Raw genomic sequence first — 19,275 nt, 5'->3', positions numbered from 1 at the left:
TTTTTTTGTTGTACGTCGTCGTTTCGTCTGACAAGGCCAATGTGTTCAACCTGTTCTACAACAGGTTTGACACAGCCTCACCATGTTCTCTCTCCCACTGCTTCAGCTGCAGCTTCTCCTACAGCATCTCCTCCACAACCTGACACCGCAGCTGCAACTCCCTCCACACTGGGGTAAAGTTTCCTGTCCTTTACAGCGGATGAGGTGAGGGCGGAGCTCAAGAGGCTACGTCCTGGAAAGGCAGCAGGCCCGGATGGTGTGTCTCCGAGGCTGTTAAAGGATTGTGCAGCCCAGCTGGCTGAGCCTCTCCAGAGGATCTTTAACTTAAGCCTTCAAACAGGGAGGGTGGAAAACATCATGTCTTGTTCCAGTACCTAACGTAGGACGACCGGCTGAGATAAATGACTACAGACCGGTGGCCCTCACATCACACATCATGAAGACCCTGGAGTGGCTGCTTCTCCACCTTCTGAGGCCACAGGTTGAACATGCACTAGACCCCCTACAGTTCACCTACAGAGAACATATTGGAGTGGATGATGCCGTCCTTTACAAGCTCCACCAGCCCATTCTTACTTGTTGAGCCAGGTGGTTACATGAGGATTATGTTCTTTGATTTCTCAAGTGCATTTAACACCATCCAACCCCCCTCATTAAAGACTAGCTGAAAGGGATTGGGGCGGATCCCTGCTTCACGTCCTGGATTGTGGATAACCTGACAAGACGACCACAGTACGTCAGGCTGTGTCTCAGGGACAGTGATGAGCAGCACTGGGGCTCCACAGGGGACTGTTCTGGCTCTGTTCCTGCTCACCCTGTATACAGCAGACTTTAAATATAACTCTGCATCCTGCCACATCCAGAAATACTCGATTGGACAAGCTGGTCAAAAAGGCTGGGTCTGTGCTTGGCAGGAGTCTGGACTCACTCAGGACTGTTGTGGAGAGACGCATGCAATTCCCCGCAGTGAGAGGGAGGTCTGTGATGAGTTGACCATCTGGAGCTGAGACTGGGAGTCTATCCAGAAAAAAAGCTGGAATGTATGAAGGGGTCAAAGGGTCAATATAAACATTTATAAAGCTTTAATGGGGACAGACATGTATGTGTGTGCCTCTGTGTGAAAGAGTACATTCATTTGAACTGTACGTGCACGAACCAGGAGTCCATGCAAGTTTGGGTGTTTACCACTTGAACAGTACAATTATCAATCTTTCAATCTATAAACATTCCACACATAGTGTGTGTGTGTGTGTGTGTGTGTGTGTGTGTGTGTGTCCTATCATCACAGCATTCTTTAAAATCCTTGGGACAGTGAACCACAGAAGGTTGTTCTCAGGTCAGCTGCCATCAAAGCCCAAAAGGCAGAGTCATGCCAAGAGGAGTTACACAACTCGTGGGATTTGTATGGGAAAGTGAGTCGGATACACCCCCGTCATGTTCAATTTTCCCAGAACGTAAAAATCCTACGAAAGACATGTTGTCAGGATGTCAAGTATTCTGTTCTGTTCATTGCAGATACGTGCTATTATGTTAGTTATTTTAGTCTTCTTAAGGTAAAAACTGAACTTCTAACAGCATAAAAACTTGAAATTTAACAATGTTCTTTGTAAAAAAAAAAAAAAAGAAAAGAAAAAGAAAAAGAAAAAAAAGGCGATTGAATCCTAAGGACATTCACAACAGCATGACACATGACACTGTTTTATTATTTCAAGAGAAAAAAAGAGAATGAATGGTGGTAGCAAAGAGCAAACAACAAGGTCCTGAAAACATAAAGAACATTCACAAAAGCATGAAACCTAATACAATTTCATTTAAAGAAAAAGAGAGAGAAAAAAAGGGATCTAATGAACAATGGTGACTTTTGTGTCAGCATGGTCACAAAGGTGTGTTCTCCATATACAGATGACAACAATCAGGTTTTCTAGCATCACAAAGCTGGCTCACATTTAACTAGGGTAAATCACTATAGTAGCCTATGGTATATGACTAACCTGCTTAATAATATCTCAGCACATTAACCTCAGATGATAAGATCAAAAGCTACTGACCAATCAGATCAGTCATCCTCCCTACAGCATTAAAACATATGTATCTTTAGTCTCATCCAAATCATTTAGTTTATAGCTCTGCACACATACATCTTGACTTTTAGTTAAATTCTGCATCACTTTTTCACTCCAATCCAAATATGTTGGATATAAACAGCTATCATCATCAACAGCTTTCCTTAAAATCAACCTCAAAAATCCAGGGTGTCCAAGCAAAATTGTCCAGCCACAACTGAGAGGCAAAACTGCTGGAAACATGATGTGAAGTAGGACACAAACAAGACTAGAGAATCCCAGATGTTTCGTAGTTTGACTTTGCTCAGCACTGATCCCAACACTAATAGATTCTTGTAAATTAAGATGAAGATTGGTCAGTATTTGATCCAAATCTAAAAGTAAGTGCTAATTATTTTGCCCCCTGTTGTGACTATGGACATGATGTAGAAAGACACACCTATGTTTGTGTATAAGGTGCATGTAAATCATATAAGTAAGAAAGATTATGTGAATAAATAATTAAGGATATGCATCACAGACATATGTGTGTAAGTTTTCATAAGGAAAATAAATGACTGCTCATTGCATGTCAAAGTATCATATCATCGTATTTCAACAGTCTCTTCTATCCAAACTTAGTCCATGTGAAACTTGTGGCTGTTGTCTTGCATCTAAATCTTGGAGGGAGGTCTGAAAATCACATTGATATCATGATGTAGGCTGCATGCTAACCTGTGAAAAAATTTCCCCACCAGGCTGGCAGGAAGCATTACGGGTCAAGAGCAGGCCAATTAGAACCAACATCTTTTCCTGTGTGACCTGAAAGGATATGGAAGAAACAACAACAGGGTCTCAACTATTGTTGGTCCTGCAGTCTGCGGGTCTAGCTTCACTGATGGGAGAGACAGATAAAACTCTCTGATTACACCTTTCTCACTATATGGAAATCAAACATGTCCCTATGTCACAGTTAAACTTCAGTCCCAGCTGAATTCTTGTATTCCATCACTGTCAGTCAACAAGTGGTCCAAGGCTGGTCTGAAGAAAACTGCTCAGTTCATGAAAATTTGCTATTTTTCTTAGAATTGAGATAAAGTGTAATATATACATGTTCTTAAGTGTTAAAGGGGAACAGTTCTCGCATCTGCATATGTGAAAAAAAGCAGTTTGAATGATAGCTGTCCTCAAATGTCACTTCAGTCATTTTCTGTTGGGGATGGAAACTAAGTTTGAAAAGTAAAAAAATCTGAGGGTGTGGAGTTCCAAAGATGTGAGCTCAGCAGATCTCTTCCAACTGCCTCCAACTCTCCAACTGTCAGGTGGGAGCCAGAAAATGATAAAGGATTTGGTAACTGACCGGATACACATGAAGGATTCAACATTAACAAATCAATCATCAATTATTGAAAACATTACTGTGATTGTTTCTCATAGTTACATTACATACATGTAACCTGTTTCAACTATAAGATATGTAATACATATTATATGAGCGGTGAAACAAAAGAAATCTTGTGAATTCGAAAGACAATACATTTCAAAATGACGATCCTATAAATATATGAACTTGCCAGTAAACCAATATTTTTTTGTTTATTTGTTTGTTGCTGTTTACTTTTGAATTTGAAAAGACAGAAACAAACATGTAGGCTCAGTGACTAGCAAGTTACAGGACCTCCCCAGACGTTTTTGCTTAAAATGATAAATATGTCCTTCTACTACAGTAAATCTATGAGTAATATCCCAAATAGCATAGTAAACATAACTGTAGGGGGAAATATCTTAAGCTTTCTTCTTGTGTGCTGCAATGTCTTGTTTGTGTGCTGTCTGAAACTGTGATGAGATTTTGAGGGAGGGTGTTTTGGATAGGAATCATTATGGTCCTCATTTAAAAAGAATCCAGGTTTTATGGTTTTGTGATCATTTTGGAAATAACAGTTTGTGGTGCTGATCAATTGTATTATGTTATATGAGCATTTATCTCTCCATTCATTCATGTTCAAGCCATTTATATCATTGAGGCTAATGAATTACAGCTCAACAGCACCACAAACTACAGATGGGTGACAAATAAAGAAAATATCCAAAAAATGAGGAACAGGAGGACAATGTCCCCACTACCGGACTTATAAAGGACTATGTCATCTTATATCTTAAATGTTTATGCGTATATATATGCAAATGCAGTATATACAAATAAGCTAATCAACTTTCTGATTTAACTGAGTTAACAATCCATTGGTCATTTAGTTAACTGAAGTTCTGAAAATGATGATTCCACAATTTAAACTTGAGACCCACAAAAATATCTGATTACTGAGTGAACAATAAAAGAAATGCTTATTTAATACAACCTATTGCAGGATTTGGCTGAGATTTCCCAAGAGATATAGAAACAGGGGCATTCCACAAATAAAGCACATAGTTAACACAACAGAACTTGTTATGTGACACAATTGGCACGATTTTAGTTTTCACTATGCTGATGAGGTAGGTTTTTTAGAGCCAAAAAAATTTTAGTTAGTGTCTTTACAATGCACAACATTGGCAATAAAAACCACTAAGGACACAAGGAACATGTCCTCTCTAATATCGGTGGGAATTTAGATATAGAGGAGTTTGAATTTTATTACACAGATTTTAGGGTTTCTAAAGTCATTCAGCATTCAAAAGACATACATTTTGGTTAGTCGCTATTTTATAGGGAAACGTATTATAAACATGACAGTAGTACACACGTTCACAAAATATACGTAGTTTTTTAGTCATTTTTAAAATTATTATTCTCAGACTTTTTTCATTGCTTGTTTTCTGTTCCTTTATCCACTGTTTTTCTTTGGAAACACACATAGGCTATATTAACTATGCTTGTGGCAGTGTAGCAAACTGAAAAGAAAAAAGTTGAAATATGAAAGAAAAAGGAGGGGGTCCGGCTTTTGGTCTTGGACAAATGGAAATGTTTGCCTGTGTGCATAAAGCTTTTTTGTGTCGATATACAAATTAGTTGTTTTAATTTTTTTTGATTGAAACCCAAAATGCCACTTTGTATTTTCTGTTTCAATTGTGTGATGGATTCTCATCGATTATTAAACTATGAGCGGGAGTAAATCCACCAGCAGCGTGCGTAAAGCAGTCCTGTTGGCTATGGAGCTTAACAGGGGTTGGTTTGAAACCGCAGTTCCAAAACTGTTCAATCAAAGGAAGAGGGAGGGGCAGATGTTTATGGAATCCATGTATATCAGGGTGGGAACTTAAACTGTTGGAACGCGCCTCCCCTCTGACCGCTTGCCCCTGCCTCGGACTCATTCCTCTCCTCTCCTTCTCCGGGTCCGAGCGTAATGACAGAGCGGAGAATGAACTCACTAATGAAATGGGCACTCATCCTCTTCGTCCTCGTGTCCATCATTCTCAACATCGTCTTGATCGGCATCCACTCCAAGAGGGCTCCCAAATGTTCCGCTCAGCGCGCCCACCCGCTGCGGGGCAAGCACGACGACCGCAGCCTTATCTTCGCGGACCTCACCCGAGAGGAGTACTCACAGGTCCAGCAGTACATGCTCAAGCAGAAAGACTTGGACATCTCCAGCAACCAGATCACCAAGCCATCGGAAAATTTCCTGTTCCTAATAGACCTCTCTCTGCCAAAGAAGGCAGACGCGCTGGCTTACTTGGACAACGAAGACAGAAAGCCCACTAGAGAGGCAACGGTGGTGGTCTTCCACGGCGCCAAAGGCTACATCAAGGAGTACGTTGTGGGGCCTCTTCCCAACCCGATATACCACAGAGATGTCACCAGGGAGAGGTACAAGAAGGAGCTGCCCCTCTCTGCGCGCACGGTCACCATCGGGGAGTATGCCTTGCTTTTCCAGTTTTTTGAGACTGAGGTCTTTTCCAAACTGGAGCAGCTCATGAAAGAGAGTTTCGACGTGGACCAGCACAAGAGGCTGGACGCGTTCGAGCAGATGCCTCGAGGAGTCCGATCCGGGGACAGAAAGACCTGGGTGTCTTTCTTCAGGGGTGTGAGCGGCATGTACATACACCCGGTGGGCTTCGAGGTGCTGGTCAACCACGAGAGCGTTAACGAGTCCGGCTGGAAAGTTGAGCGGCTATTGTATAATGGCCAGTACTTCGACACGGTGGAAGACCTTAAACAGAAATATAATGCTGGCTCTGTTAGGAAAATAGTTTACAAGGAGTCCCCTGACTATGGCTCTCTGAAACCCAGGAACAAGCCTCTAGAAATCGGCCCACAGCTGTTTTATCCAAACGGGGCGCGCTATAGTGTCAGCAAGAACCACGTCCTGTACCTGGGCTGGAGCTTTGCCTTCGGGCTGAGCTCTCTCACAGGTATGAGGGTGTTTGATGTGCGGTTCAAGGGTGAGAGGATCGCCTACGAGCTGAGCGTGCAGGAGGCCATGTCGGTGTATGGCTCTATAACGCCGGGGATGATCCTCACCAAGTTTCTAGATTCGAGCATCGGGATAGGACGCTTTGCACACGAACTTGTCCGTGGCGTGGATTGTCCCTATGAAGCCACCTATGTGGACACATATCGTTACATTGATGTCCCAGCCCCGGTCTTATTCAGGAATTCAATCTGCATCTTTGAGCACAACATGGGTCAGCCCCTGCGGAGGCACTTCTCTGACTTCTTCCACAACAGTTACGGAGGGATGGTGAACAGCGCTTTAGTGTTCAGAACCATCACAGCCATAGGAAACTACGACTACATGTGGGATTTCATCTTCTACCAGAGCGGATCAGTGGAGGCCAAGGTGCACGCCACCGGCTACATCTCCTCCTCTTATCTGGTGGACGGTAGTCGGAAACATGGGCACCAGGTGGCAGAAAACGTCCTCGGGAACATCCACACCCACTTCATCAATTTCAAAGTGGACCTGGATGTGTTGGGTGGCATTAAAACCTACAGACAGAAATATAAAGCTGGGCAACATGGAAACAAACATGGTCTTAACTATAGGAGCAATGAGTAGAATCATAGCTCAACCAAGACCTTAAACATTTTCTGTTCTCAAGTACATACATGTTTATATGTTGTCTTTAACCCTTCAGCAATATGGTTTTATTTCCTATTGTATGAAATGTTTACGTCAGAATTATACAATTTATCCAGCTTTACATCTCTACAGCTAGATGAATTGTCTAATTTCTATGTCACAACCGACTAACTTCATTAGAACAAGAAGCTAATACACATGATAGCCCTATATAATAATTTAAATAACTGATAAATTAAATCTCTTCACTTCTCATTCCGCTATGTCACAGTTAAAGTGGGATGAATAGATCCCTTCATCCCACATCATATCTTCAGGAACAGAACAAACGAGAAGTCATTTAGTACTCTACACAATTCCTTATGAAAACTAATACAATCCTAACTTTTTCTGATGTCAAGACACTTGAATTCCATGCCACCGTTGATAATGAACTCTTGTATTTAACTAGTTCTATATGGAAGCAACAGAAAATAAGCTTCTGATGCTGCCAAGGAGAGTAACATTGTCTCCCTGAAAATCATGAGATGTTACTATTGTATTTGTATTTTGTTATGATAATATTTATAATGAAGCATCCTGGAGAATAGTGCAACCTGATTCATACATGTAATCAAGCCAACGATTATTCATTAAACTTCCTCTTGTTTGATATGGGCAGTGAAGAGCACTGTGTGCTGCGTTATTCTGCGCTACCTGCTCAAATCACTTTCTGTTGTATTGGACCAAATCACAGAACAGTAATCTAGTTGTTAATTAGTATGCACTAATTGTTTGGTTAAAATTGCTCTCCATGTTTTAAACTCTGTGAAAATCCTCTGCTATGATTAATATTTTGTTTAACATGGTTTTCCAACATAAAAAGTGAAACAAATCAAAAACTGGGTGTGAAGCTCATCTACTCTTACTTCCTGATTGAAAAACCTGGATCAGTCCTTGTGCCCCGCCCACTACCTGCTTGCTGCAGGTGGACAGGTGAAAGAACAGAGAGTATCAAGATGGTTAGAGGAGGAAACATCAGAGAGACTCAGCCACATGTTTGAGTCTCAGTCAGACCCAGACTCAGAGGAGGAGTCTGAGACCAGAACCAGAGACTAGCAGACGGATCAGAACGGTTAGCGCAGTTAGCATCTTTTGTTTGTTTATGTTGTTTGTTAGCTGTAACTGGCAGTGGCTGACACAGTGTTATTGGTTGTGCTAATGTTAACTCTCCTTACTGTACTGACAAGGTTTCAGGTTTATTTTATTTTCCTATTGGTGAGATAACTTGTGATCCATGCAGGACAGTTCAGTAGCAACCAATGATCAAGTGCTGCACTTTTCCGTTTCCTTTTGCGTAACATTTTCTTCCATGTAGTTTCATGTAGTTTCAGTCATCTGAGTACCCCTATCTATCTATCTATCTATCTATCTATTGTTGATTCCAGATCCATATATAACCAAACAGGACTCGCGCATTCGTTTGATGAAGTATGCAGGATAACAGATAAAGTTCAACACGTCTAATTTATTAAAAGTATAGTCAAGCATATAAGTTTGAGATTGCTTACAGAGCTCTGGACCACCCTGCTCTCGTCTCGCCTGTCTAAGCAGCATGCAGTACTTTCTTGTTTCAGACATTCATTCTTATACACACATTCTCTGTGTAACAGGGTCACTCCGCCTCTTCTCTCCTCACACCACTCTGACCTGAACCTGTTATCTAAACATGTCGTACTTGTACTTTCTACTACTCTTGTCTGTCCCTGTGCGTCATTCTGCAATCTCAAACGGCAATCAGGGTCACAATGTTTAATGTTCACATGTCACAATGTTCATAAACAATCATAATCATCAGTTTAAGGCTGACTTGCCTTTTTAATCATACAAAGCATACAGTATTAAACATAACATATCCCTTCACTATCTATCTATCTACACATTAATGATATAAGAAATAAGCATAGCATTCAATTTGGCTCCAGGTTTCAGTAGCTTCACATCAAGGTTCTCTTTTAACTTGCTAGAAAGCCCATCTTCTTCATCTTTCCATCCCCCATGTAATATCATGTAATATCTGAAAATTATTGCTGAAGCAATAACTTAAATAACTGGCACTAGATAAATAGATAGATAGATCGATAGATAGATAGATAGATAGATAGATAGATACTTTATTTATCCCCTAGGGGAACTTCATCTGTACATTAGCTCATGTACATTAGAACAGAGCATATTTTACACTGAGGTTTTGCTACATTTACTCTTGAAATAACAAAAAGAGACCCGCCATTGCCAACTATAACATTAAAGAACACATTATTGCGTCCGTCATTGCAATATACCAACACAATGATTGTGGAATGAGCCATTCTGCATTTTTTTTTTTTACTTATTACTTTAATTAGGGTCCAACCATTTTGCACTTTTATTCCTACTCCTAATACCCCTTACTCTTGTAAATGATCTGTGTACATCCCTTTCCACTCAAGGATTAAATTCACAGACAGATCCGGTACTTTAGAATTATTTATTTACCTCAGCACAACTGAAACCACACAGAAAAAATACAAAACCATGTAAATAATGTCACTGAAATGTACAGACAGTGAAAATACTTGTAAAAAGATCAACTAATAAAAACACTTTCTGTAACTAGTTACATACACATTTTAAAGTGTCAGCAGTCTGATGGCAGTGGGAACAAAGGATCTCCTGAACCTCTCTGTTCTGCAGCGCAGTGAGATGAGACGTTTGCTGCAGCTGTAGCTGCTTCTTTGTCCTGCCAGAATGTTGTGGAGAGGATGGTTGGTATTGTCCAAGATGGCCTCCATCTTACATTGCATGCATCTCTCCACAACAGTCCTGAGTGAGTCCAGACTCCTGCCGAGCACAGACCCAGCCTTTTTTACCAGCTTGTCCAGTCTGTTTGTGTTCATTCCGGAAATGCTGCTGATCCAGCAGACTGCAGCATAAAAAAGTACACTGGCCACCACTGACTGATAAAACATGATAGATAGATACTTTATTCAGGGGTAATTCTAGTGTCCAGCATGAAGGAGCTTTTGCTGTTTAGAGAAAAAAAACTCTCACCCCCACAGGGTGAGTGCAGTGTTCAAAATACTCAAAAGACCAGTGAATGTCCACACCAAAGAATTTAGTTCAAATTGTTTAGTGAATCTTTTCAGCAAGCAATGAACAATTATAGAATTCTGGATCAGATGTGCGTTTTCCTAACCAATAACAAGTGTTGGTCAGTCCACAGTCTGACAAACTAACTTTCCCTGATCCAGTGTATTTATACAAGTACAAACAAAGAAATGTGCATGGGCGTTTTATCATCTTCTGATTGGCTCTGCTGGCTTCCTCCTTCCCGTCTGACTCCGACCTCAAGTGTAACCTAAAGCTCAGCACGCTCAAAGGAAGACAGTTAATGTATACATATAAATTACCAATTATCTACCTCTGTTACCTCCGGCTGCCCCCCTACACATGCCCATAGGGTGATCTTTATCAGTGGTTGTAAATAGTTTCCCTGAGGCAGATGTTTAAACAACAACTCACCCTTAGCACCTAAATATACACTAGCATAAATCATTAAACAGTTTTAACTTTAATAGCCTGAAATAGCCTGTGTCCTCAACAGGTCAACCTTGCGATGGGGCCGAACCTCCCCCCATACCTAACGTTTTAACCTTCCCCTGTGGGACTACTTTCCTCTTCAGACACCATCCTCCACCTCGTTCTCTGATTCCTCCGGACGAGTGGCAATGGTTTCTGTTTTAATCACACACACAAATGATAATTATAAAACTCGGTAATACACTCGTAGTTAAAAAAATTTTTTTTTTTAGTTCCTCTCGGCTTCCTTCTCCTGTGCTGTGGCGTTCTTAGCACACTGAGAGAGGTGATACCAGTTGTAACCCTTCCCAGCCAGTTTTACTGCCCAGTTTGTTCTGGCTGTCACTTTGAATGATCCTGTCCATCGTGGTTCACTCCACTTCCTCTTTATGAGCTTCAGATACAGGAACTCTGGAGGTCCTCCTGATCCTAGCTCTGGCTCCTGTTCCCGCATGGAGAAGTTTTCTCCTGTTGGTGAATCTGTGGGGATGGAGAATTCTGACACCAGAGCGTTTATTTTCACATAATATGGTTTATATCCCACATTAGAAATCTCTTTCAGGGAGTGAGTTGGACCAGGTATTTCTCTGCCGTGATGTAACTCAAAAGGAGTCAAACTAGTCTCCCTGTTTACTGCAGATCTCACTCCCAGGAGCGCCAAAGTCAGAGCCTCTGGCCACTTTAGTTTATATGACATTATAATTTTCTCCTTGTCTTTATTTTTGAAGTATATTCCATTGTCAGAGCGAATTAGTCTGGGAAAACCGTGAGTGGGAACGTAAACATTTTATCACTGATGTGGCGTCCTCCTTTGCGGTGGGATAGGCCTCAACCCACCGTGAGAAGGAGTCCACAATCACCAACAAATAACGTTTCCCACCTTCACGGCTTAACATGTCTGTGAAATCAATAGTGATTTCCTGACCTGGTGCAGCTGGTTCTGGATACTTGCCAGCCTCTACTCTAAAGGCTGGTCTTACATTACATGTCTGACACACCAAGCAGTCTTTAACAAAGTTTTTAATTACAGCATTCTTGCCGTCAATCCACCAGTGTCGTAAGTCATGTGTCATCTGTCCAGTGCTCCTGTGGTCAGGTCCATGAGTCTGTGTCAACATGCTGTGTAGCCACTGAGGGGGCATTATCACCTGACTATTTACATGCCATATTCCTTGGCTGTTTTGTTGTCCCCCTTTTGACTTCCACTGAGTCTTTATCTCTTCTGATGCAGTTTCTTGTGCTGCTTTGACTGTTCTTAGTTCTGCTTTCTGCGCTGACACGCTTCCTGTTTGACTATTATGGGGGTCCCATCTATCCCTAGTTCCACCACAGCGTATCCTGCCTGCAACCCACGGTCTGGATGTCTGAAACAACAGCCATCTGTGTATATTTCCACTTCAGGATTTACCAAAGGTGTTTCACTCAAATCAGTCCTCACCTTGGTCCTGTCCTGTGTAACTGTTATACAACAATATGGTGTCCCTTCCAATATTTGTTCTGCCATGTTGATTCCTTGATGTACAAATGTTATGTGTGGTTGTGTTAGCACTTTGAGAATCCTGCTCCTGTCTTAGTGGTGTCAGTGTGAATGCAGAGGATGTCACAAATGCAACTGTAGCGTGAGAGGTTAAGATTATCAGTGGGTGGTGCATAACTACATGTGCAATTTTTTTATCAATTTAGCTACTGCTGCTGTATATCTGACACATGGAGCGGCTCTTTTTTCCTGTACATCAAACAGTACACTGCAGTATATTAACACTCTCCTAATCCCCCTTTGTTTCTGATAGAGAACACCATATGCAGACGCTTGTCTCTCAGAAACATCAAGAAAAAACGGTTGAGTGTAATCGGGGGGCGCCAAAGATGTGGCCTGTGACAGATCCTGTTTGAGACAAATAAAACTGAATCAGCCTCAACCGTCCAGTCCAACTTGGCACTGAGATTGCGGCACCCCTGAGCTTTAACCAGTGCACGCAGAGACTCAGAGGGTCACACACATGCCCATAGGGTGATCTCACTCACCCTTAGCACCTAAATATCCACTAGCATAAATCATTAAACAGTTTTAACTTTAATAGCCTGAAATACTACAACAAGCATCTCAATAGTAATAATAATAATAATAGTTAATAATAAATAATAATAGTTAAATTAGACAAAGACCCTTGGTTTAGTAGGAATTTTTCCATATGCTTCTAAAAAAGTTGGAGTTGAGTAGACTTCTTTGAGTCCAGTCATACAGCCATAATACGTGTCACAATGTGCGTTCTTACAGGGTCAATAAGTGACATTAAAAAGTTTAAAAAGTCAAATCAGGAACTTTCTCACTTAAAACCATGACCACTTGTATTTCTTACTTCATCATAGCATCTATTCAAATATTTAAACGTCCTCTTTAATATTATTTTTTGAGCAGATTGTTGAAGGTTCGTTGCTGTTAATAATATACAACTCTGTTTGTATTGGATTCAGAATTTTTCTCACTACATATAGATTATTATCTGGCTCTTTCCCAAACTATACTAATTCATAGATCTCAACACCATAACTATGTCTGTTTTTTTCACATTAAGATCAAAATTATTATTATTATTATTACATATTATTATAAACATATACTATCTTGCAATGTTAAGGAAATTGACAACACATTCCTGGATCCATCCCTTTAACTGGATCCACACCAACATTTAATGTGGTACTGGGCCCATGCTCCATCCCTCCACCAAATTTGGTGCAAATCAGTTCAGGACAACCATAAAGAGAAAAATCTGATATCATATCACTGTATCAGTTTAGTTATGAACAGACTGATGTGTCCATCATGGCCATGGGTCTTCATGACCAGGTCAGGGCTGCAGCCAGGATGCTAAAATACTGAGGTGATGAGGTCAAGTCAACCAGTGATGAACCAGTGATGAGAAACAAAACAGAGATGAGAAGATGTTCTATTTAACAGCTGCAGTCAGCCATGCAGTTCAAAAGCTCTCCTTATGAGATGATTCTTAGTCTGTAGTCAGTGGCTGATGTAATAACCTAGACCCAACACTCGGATTAACAATTATGAATCACAGAGCATGGCTGTGAGTCCATTGTGGTTTGATTTGAAAGTTATGCAACATTAGATATGCAACAATATGCACCACTTACCATAGTCCTTTGGTACATTGTTGACTCAAAAATATTGATTAGTGCAGCTTCAAATGTATCTTAAAATGTAACAGATTAAAAAACTGACGTGGATATACAGGAGAAAACAGAAAATAATTATTAGAACAATGATTTCTGCATCATTTCCTCTGCAGGAGTGAAGAATGTATTCCAGACCAAAGACATGGAGTACGTTAATGTGTCACTGCCGTGGATGCCTGATCACTATGCTATGGTCCCTCAACTGGTGGAGAATCAGCTCAAAACAGAACAGGTCTGCCTTTATTCACTTCCTTTAGTATAAATGGAATGCAACAGGTAACAGTATTAAGTCAAAGGTCAACAGAGGTCAGGGCCTACATCACCTCAAGCCTTTGACGTGTGGAGATAGCATGAGCTGTTCTCTTCTAACACACCAAAATGTCTCAGTGTTATTTTTGTAAAGAAAGTCTATCTATAACAGCAATATTGGATTTTGATCGATTTCTTCCATCATGGCCATTTACTTGTAAAATAAAGGAGTTTATTTCAAAATTCTTCTTTTCTAAGTAAAATTGTTAACTGACAATGAATGTGTTTTATTATCAGGGGGTGGTAAAAGTAAAAAGTTATAATTATAAATTGTAATTTATCTTGTACACATCAGAATCTTCATACTCACACTCCACACACTACACATTTTGATGCACTTGTATGAATTTGCATGAATAATGTTACATTTATGCAGAAACTATTTTAGAGAGGTGCTGAATCAACTGTCGAGGATGTAATCTGTGGTACTGATGAATTGTACTAGATTATACGAAGAAGTGTTTATGTTATTGAACCTTCCCTATATGAATAGGATGGATTAAAATAATGACACATCAGAACAGTTCAGCAGCACCACAATCTACAACCTCCAATAGGACCATACAGTGAAATCAACACATCTCTAAAACAATTTTAATACAAAGTGAACATTACAGCCTTCACGAAGGAGGATTTATTGTCTATTTATTGTTGTATTAGACTGCATTAGGCTGCTATTATAGCTAATTAGCTGCTCAGCTGTAGCGCATTAAGCAGCATGTGAATTTACCTGCAAACATTTCCTCAGCTGCATTAGATGTTGATGTCACACTGTTTGCCTATGGCCACTAAACTACTGCACAAATGTCTTTATTCACCCCTTCATTCCTCTGTGAGGGCTCAGCCTGTCAGTTCCAAACACAGACACCATATATATATTTACACAAAAATTTGAACAAATAATCTTATTACAGCAAAGGAATGACTTATTGTGATTTATTTAAATTATTGTACGTTTATTTTTTATTATTTGGTAATATTGCAGGCAGTTTAAGAAGTGGCGTTTTTAAATTACAACATGTCAAGTATCCCATTTATATCACTTAGCGCCAGCAACCCATGATAACCTCATATGTGCTGTTTATGTTGGAGAGGGCAAAAAAACCATGGGACTAATATCTACTGTGACACTTCCACAGGAGGCAGCTCTGCGTTACAATACCAAGACTCCCCGCTACCTCCATATCGCCAGCAACAAGACCAACCGCTGGGGTCACCAACGCTCCTACAGGCTGCAGGTGTTCAGCTTCACAGGGGACCACCTGCCAGAGAGCCAGGGAGAGGAGAGGGCCATGTCCTGGGCTAGGTGAGGCTGGACAGCTTTGGCCTTGATTAAAAATTGTGTTAGACATGAAGTGTTTTACATACTCACAGGACTGGGAAATATGACCTGCAGCATGCTCACTTTAAACTTGTTATAAACTATTCTAGTGAGAAACACAGTAAGTACTTCTTGTGCAACATGGCTGGGAAGTAAAAATCAGAGGATGGGCCCCCCTGTGGACAGGGAAGTCCTGGAGACAGAGTGTGTTTGTGTTTCTATGTTGACGTATTTTTTCTCTGGTCAAAGCACAAAGCGTTTGGAGAGCAGAAGATACACACACTGCCTGGTGGATGTCTGCACTTTGGACCATATTCAGTTCTATAAATAGAAAACTGAAAGTGTCATTGGGCCATATATTACACAAACATTTTAAACACTGTTGTATGTCACCCCAAGACAAGGTGAATTGGGTTGATATGGGATTTGACGAGGGCTGGTTCAATCATGGTTCTGCTGCTGATAACCTTGGACAAATTTCCATTTTTTACCTTCACAGATATGGAGAGAGAAGTCCCTGCATTCCAGTTCTCTTTATTCAGTCCAAGTCAAAAGTGAATCAGTCATCTTCAGCTTATTTAAAGTTTTTCACAAATTCCTGAAGAAGAGGTTCTTCACTAACTCCCTGTCAGTGTCAGAATTGATTCTAAGGTCCTGTTGATGACATTTAAAATTAGCTTGTATACCATTTTTGGTTTAACACAATCTTCCGCTCACAAATAAAAAATTCAATTCAAGTTTGATAAAACATGCGCTTCATTAATCATTACACTCAGGGATGTTGCTGTGGTCTGGTAAGACCAGTAGCTGTGGTGTCTAATATTAGCTAATCAGATAGTTTTTTTAGTCATTTTTTGTAATTCAGCTTCTCAAATATGACAATTATGACAGTTAAAAGAATATCTGAACAAGATCACTATTTTAGATTAGATTAACTTTATTTATCCCACAACTGGGAAATTCATTTACCACAGCAGAAAAATAAACATATATAGAATAAACATCTATGGAAATATACAACAAAAATATACCAATATACACTAATAAATACAATATACACAATACACACGATATGTACATGAAAAAGTGCAAGTTTGCACATGGTCAGGAAGAGCATTTTCTGACATTTATAGACAAAATGACTAGTCAGTAAAATAACTGACAGCTTAATCAATAATGAAAATAATCATTGGATCCCCCCTACTAATACACTGTGTTTGTAGCAACTGAAAAAAATATTCAATGGTTTTATCACAGAAGCAGTAAAAAGACGTAATCCCACCATACATCACAAGTATTATTGTCTCATGCTGTGGTTCCATTCCACACACACAGGTCATGTGACTCAGGAGGATCTTGGGAAATGTAAGGAAATTCAGTATGTTGTTAATGACCACTCTGTCTGTGCCTCTTTTGTCGTTCTCCAGGTATAAGGTTGCTATCACCAAGCATAAGGACATAGAGCAGACCAGCAGCAGTCTGTACAGCCAAAACAACATCTGGACTCCAGCTGTCGACTTCAGCAAGTACATTGAAGACAATGAAAGCATTGAAGACGAGGTGTGTTGAGATGGAATTTACATATAAAAATACGTAGTATTTTTACCTTCATATAAAAATATGTAAACATTAAATTGTGTTCGCAGGACTTAGTTGCCTGGGTGACCACCGGTTTCCTCCACATTCCTCACTCTGAAGACATCCCCAATACGGTGACCGTGGGCAACGGGGGCGGGGTAATAATGCGGCCCCACAACTACTTTGACGAGGATCCATCCATCCACTCTAGTGATGGGGTGTACATTGGCCCGGGCAGCGAGGACAGCTGTGACAACAACAGAATGGCATGCCTTGCTCAAGAGATGTGCAGCCCTGTGCTGGAGCCCTTCACCTACCATGGCTTTGATGGTGTCATGAAGTTCGAGGATTGGGTCTGATGTATTGATCACTGCTAAGTAATAGCTTCAAAGCTTGATACCCTTACAGAATTGGGCTTCACGAAGCTTGTGTCAATTTTAACATGTTTATTATTTGTTTCACATGTGTTTTAAGCTGGACCAGGCAAGAGATTTTCAATATTTTCGAGATTATGCTGTCTTCCTGAGAATGTGATGATAAGATTGATACCACTGTCATATCTGCGTGTTAAGTCCATACAAGCAGGATGTAGTAAGCCTAGCTTAGCCTACTGACTGGAAGCAGGAGGAAACAGCCTGGCTCTGTCCAAAGTTAATAAATCTGTCTACTAGGGAAGTGGGAAAACAATTCACCTCAAAATTCTTACCATTAAAGATTCTTAATCTTTAATGGTAAGAAGCACCTGGATAATGTGAGATAGAGTTATCTTTTTCTTCATCTTCAAAAATGTAAAGTGTTTGGGCTCATTCTGGATTTAATAACTTCATAATTAGCTTTTCATGATACCTCATTGCTCAGAGTCCAACACACACTGCAGCACTAAACTCACAGACATCTCTAGTCAGAGTTTGTTTCATTTCAAAAACCTTTTCCCTGGTGCTGCATAAGTTGTTACGTTTCATACTGCTTTTCTCTCAATTAAATGCGTGAAAATAGTGCACCCCTTTCTATTTACTTAATCAGGTGTGAATCAAGAATCAATTCCAGATCTAATTATGGCACCAAGAATCAGACATTTAGCACTGTGGTCCCTGCACAGTGCTCACAGACCGTATATTAACAGACCATTAATCAGGGAGCTTTACAGGTGCGGTTGGTGTTTTTAAAGTTTGAGCAAAAAGATCTTCATTCATTTTTTTTCTAAATTTATGAAATGAAAATGTGAATTTGTCCTTATTCGAATAAAAACACAAAATTGTTGTTATTAGGTTAGCAGGAATAAGGGTTATACTTGTGGAAAAGTTATTGCTTTAGCTACTTATAATGACAATACTATTCACTGTGAGCTGACATTTTATTAGTAATTGTTTCCTGGGATTCATTTATCAAAACCATATGAATATATCCCCAGAAATGTGATCAATGCTTTTAGATTTTACAAAGAGGCTCCAATCATCAGCATCACTCTCTTCTAGATTATGTTCAATTCTTTATCTGTATATGCCAGAACCTTTTTTTTTTTTTAGCATGAAGTCAAAATGTAATACCATTGTGAAACACACAAACCTTTTTTTCTCTTTCTTATTTTCTTTCTGATGAACTGCTGTGATATGAACTGTGATGTATACATTGTTACCTCACAGTGTACAGTCAGATGTGTCTAAATAAGCTGTATCATTCAGTCCAAAGCAGGATCACTCTGAAGTAGCTCTAGGCTGTGACTATTGAACCTATTCTTCGACAGTACAACATTCTGAGGAATTGTGTTTCTCTCCTTGTTTTTTGTTATTGTCGTTGCTTCCTCTCTAAATAAAAGAAGAGATTAACACACAATCACTGAACCTTTCATGCATTCATATCCTATCTTCTGATTGTTCCAATGACTTATGTAGACTTGTGTGTGTGTGTGTGTGTGTGAGTGTGTGTGTGTGTGTGTGTGTGTGTGTGTGTGTGTGTGTGTGTGTGTGTGTGTGTGTGTGTGTGTGTGTTTGTGTGTATCTCTGCATCAGATGTCACGTGAAATGTTTCTATTAAAGCTTTCAGTTTCCTCTGTGGCTTGCACTTGAGAAAGGCAGTAGCAGGATGTGAAAAACAAAGGAGAGCAGAGCTCCCATGAAGAATCCAACAAAGACCTTCACTGAAAGACCAAATGAAACCATGCTGAGATGACTGTGTTGATAATTAGAGATGGAAAATACATTGATTCACT

At 40.1% G+C, this 19,275-nt stretch overlaps 1 protein-coding gene across 1 annotated transcript; it reads left to right on the top strand.

The window, feature by feature from the left end:
- Positions 1-5,305: 5,305 nt before the first annotated feature.
- Positions 5,306-18,893, top strand: aoc2 (amine oxidase copper containing 2). The gene is made up of 5 exons (XM_056402073.1): positions 5,306-6,956; positions 13,972-14,090; positions 15,307-15,473; positions 16,916-17,048; positions 17,135-18,893. The coding sequence occupies exons 1-5, from the start codon at positions 5,384-5,386 to the stop codon at positions 17,423-17,425; spliced, it is 2,283 nt and encodes a 760-aa protein (XP_056258048.1). The 5' UTR covers positions 5,306-5,383; the 3' UTR covers positions 17,426-18,893.
- Positions 18,894-19,275: the final 382 nt, after the last annotated feature.

Source organism: Seriola aureovittata, chromosome 17 (genome assembly GCF_021018895.1).
Source record: "Seriola aureovittata isolate HTS-2021-v1 ecotype China chromosome 17, ASM2101889v1, whole genome shotgun sequence".
Lineage (NCBI taxonomy): Eukaryota > Metazoa > Chordata > Actinopteri > Carangiformes > Carangidae > Seriola > Seriola aureovittata.
This window is presented reverse-complemented; position numbering and strand designations above follow the sequence as displayed.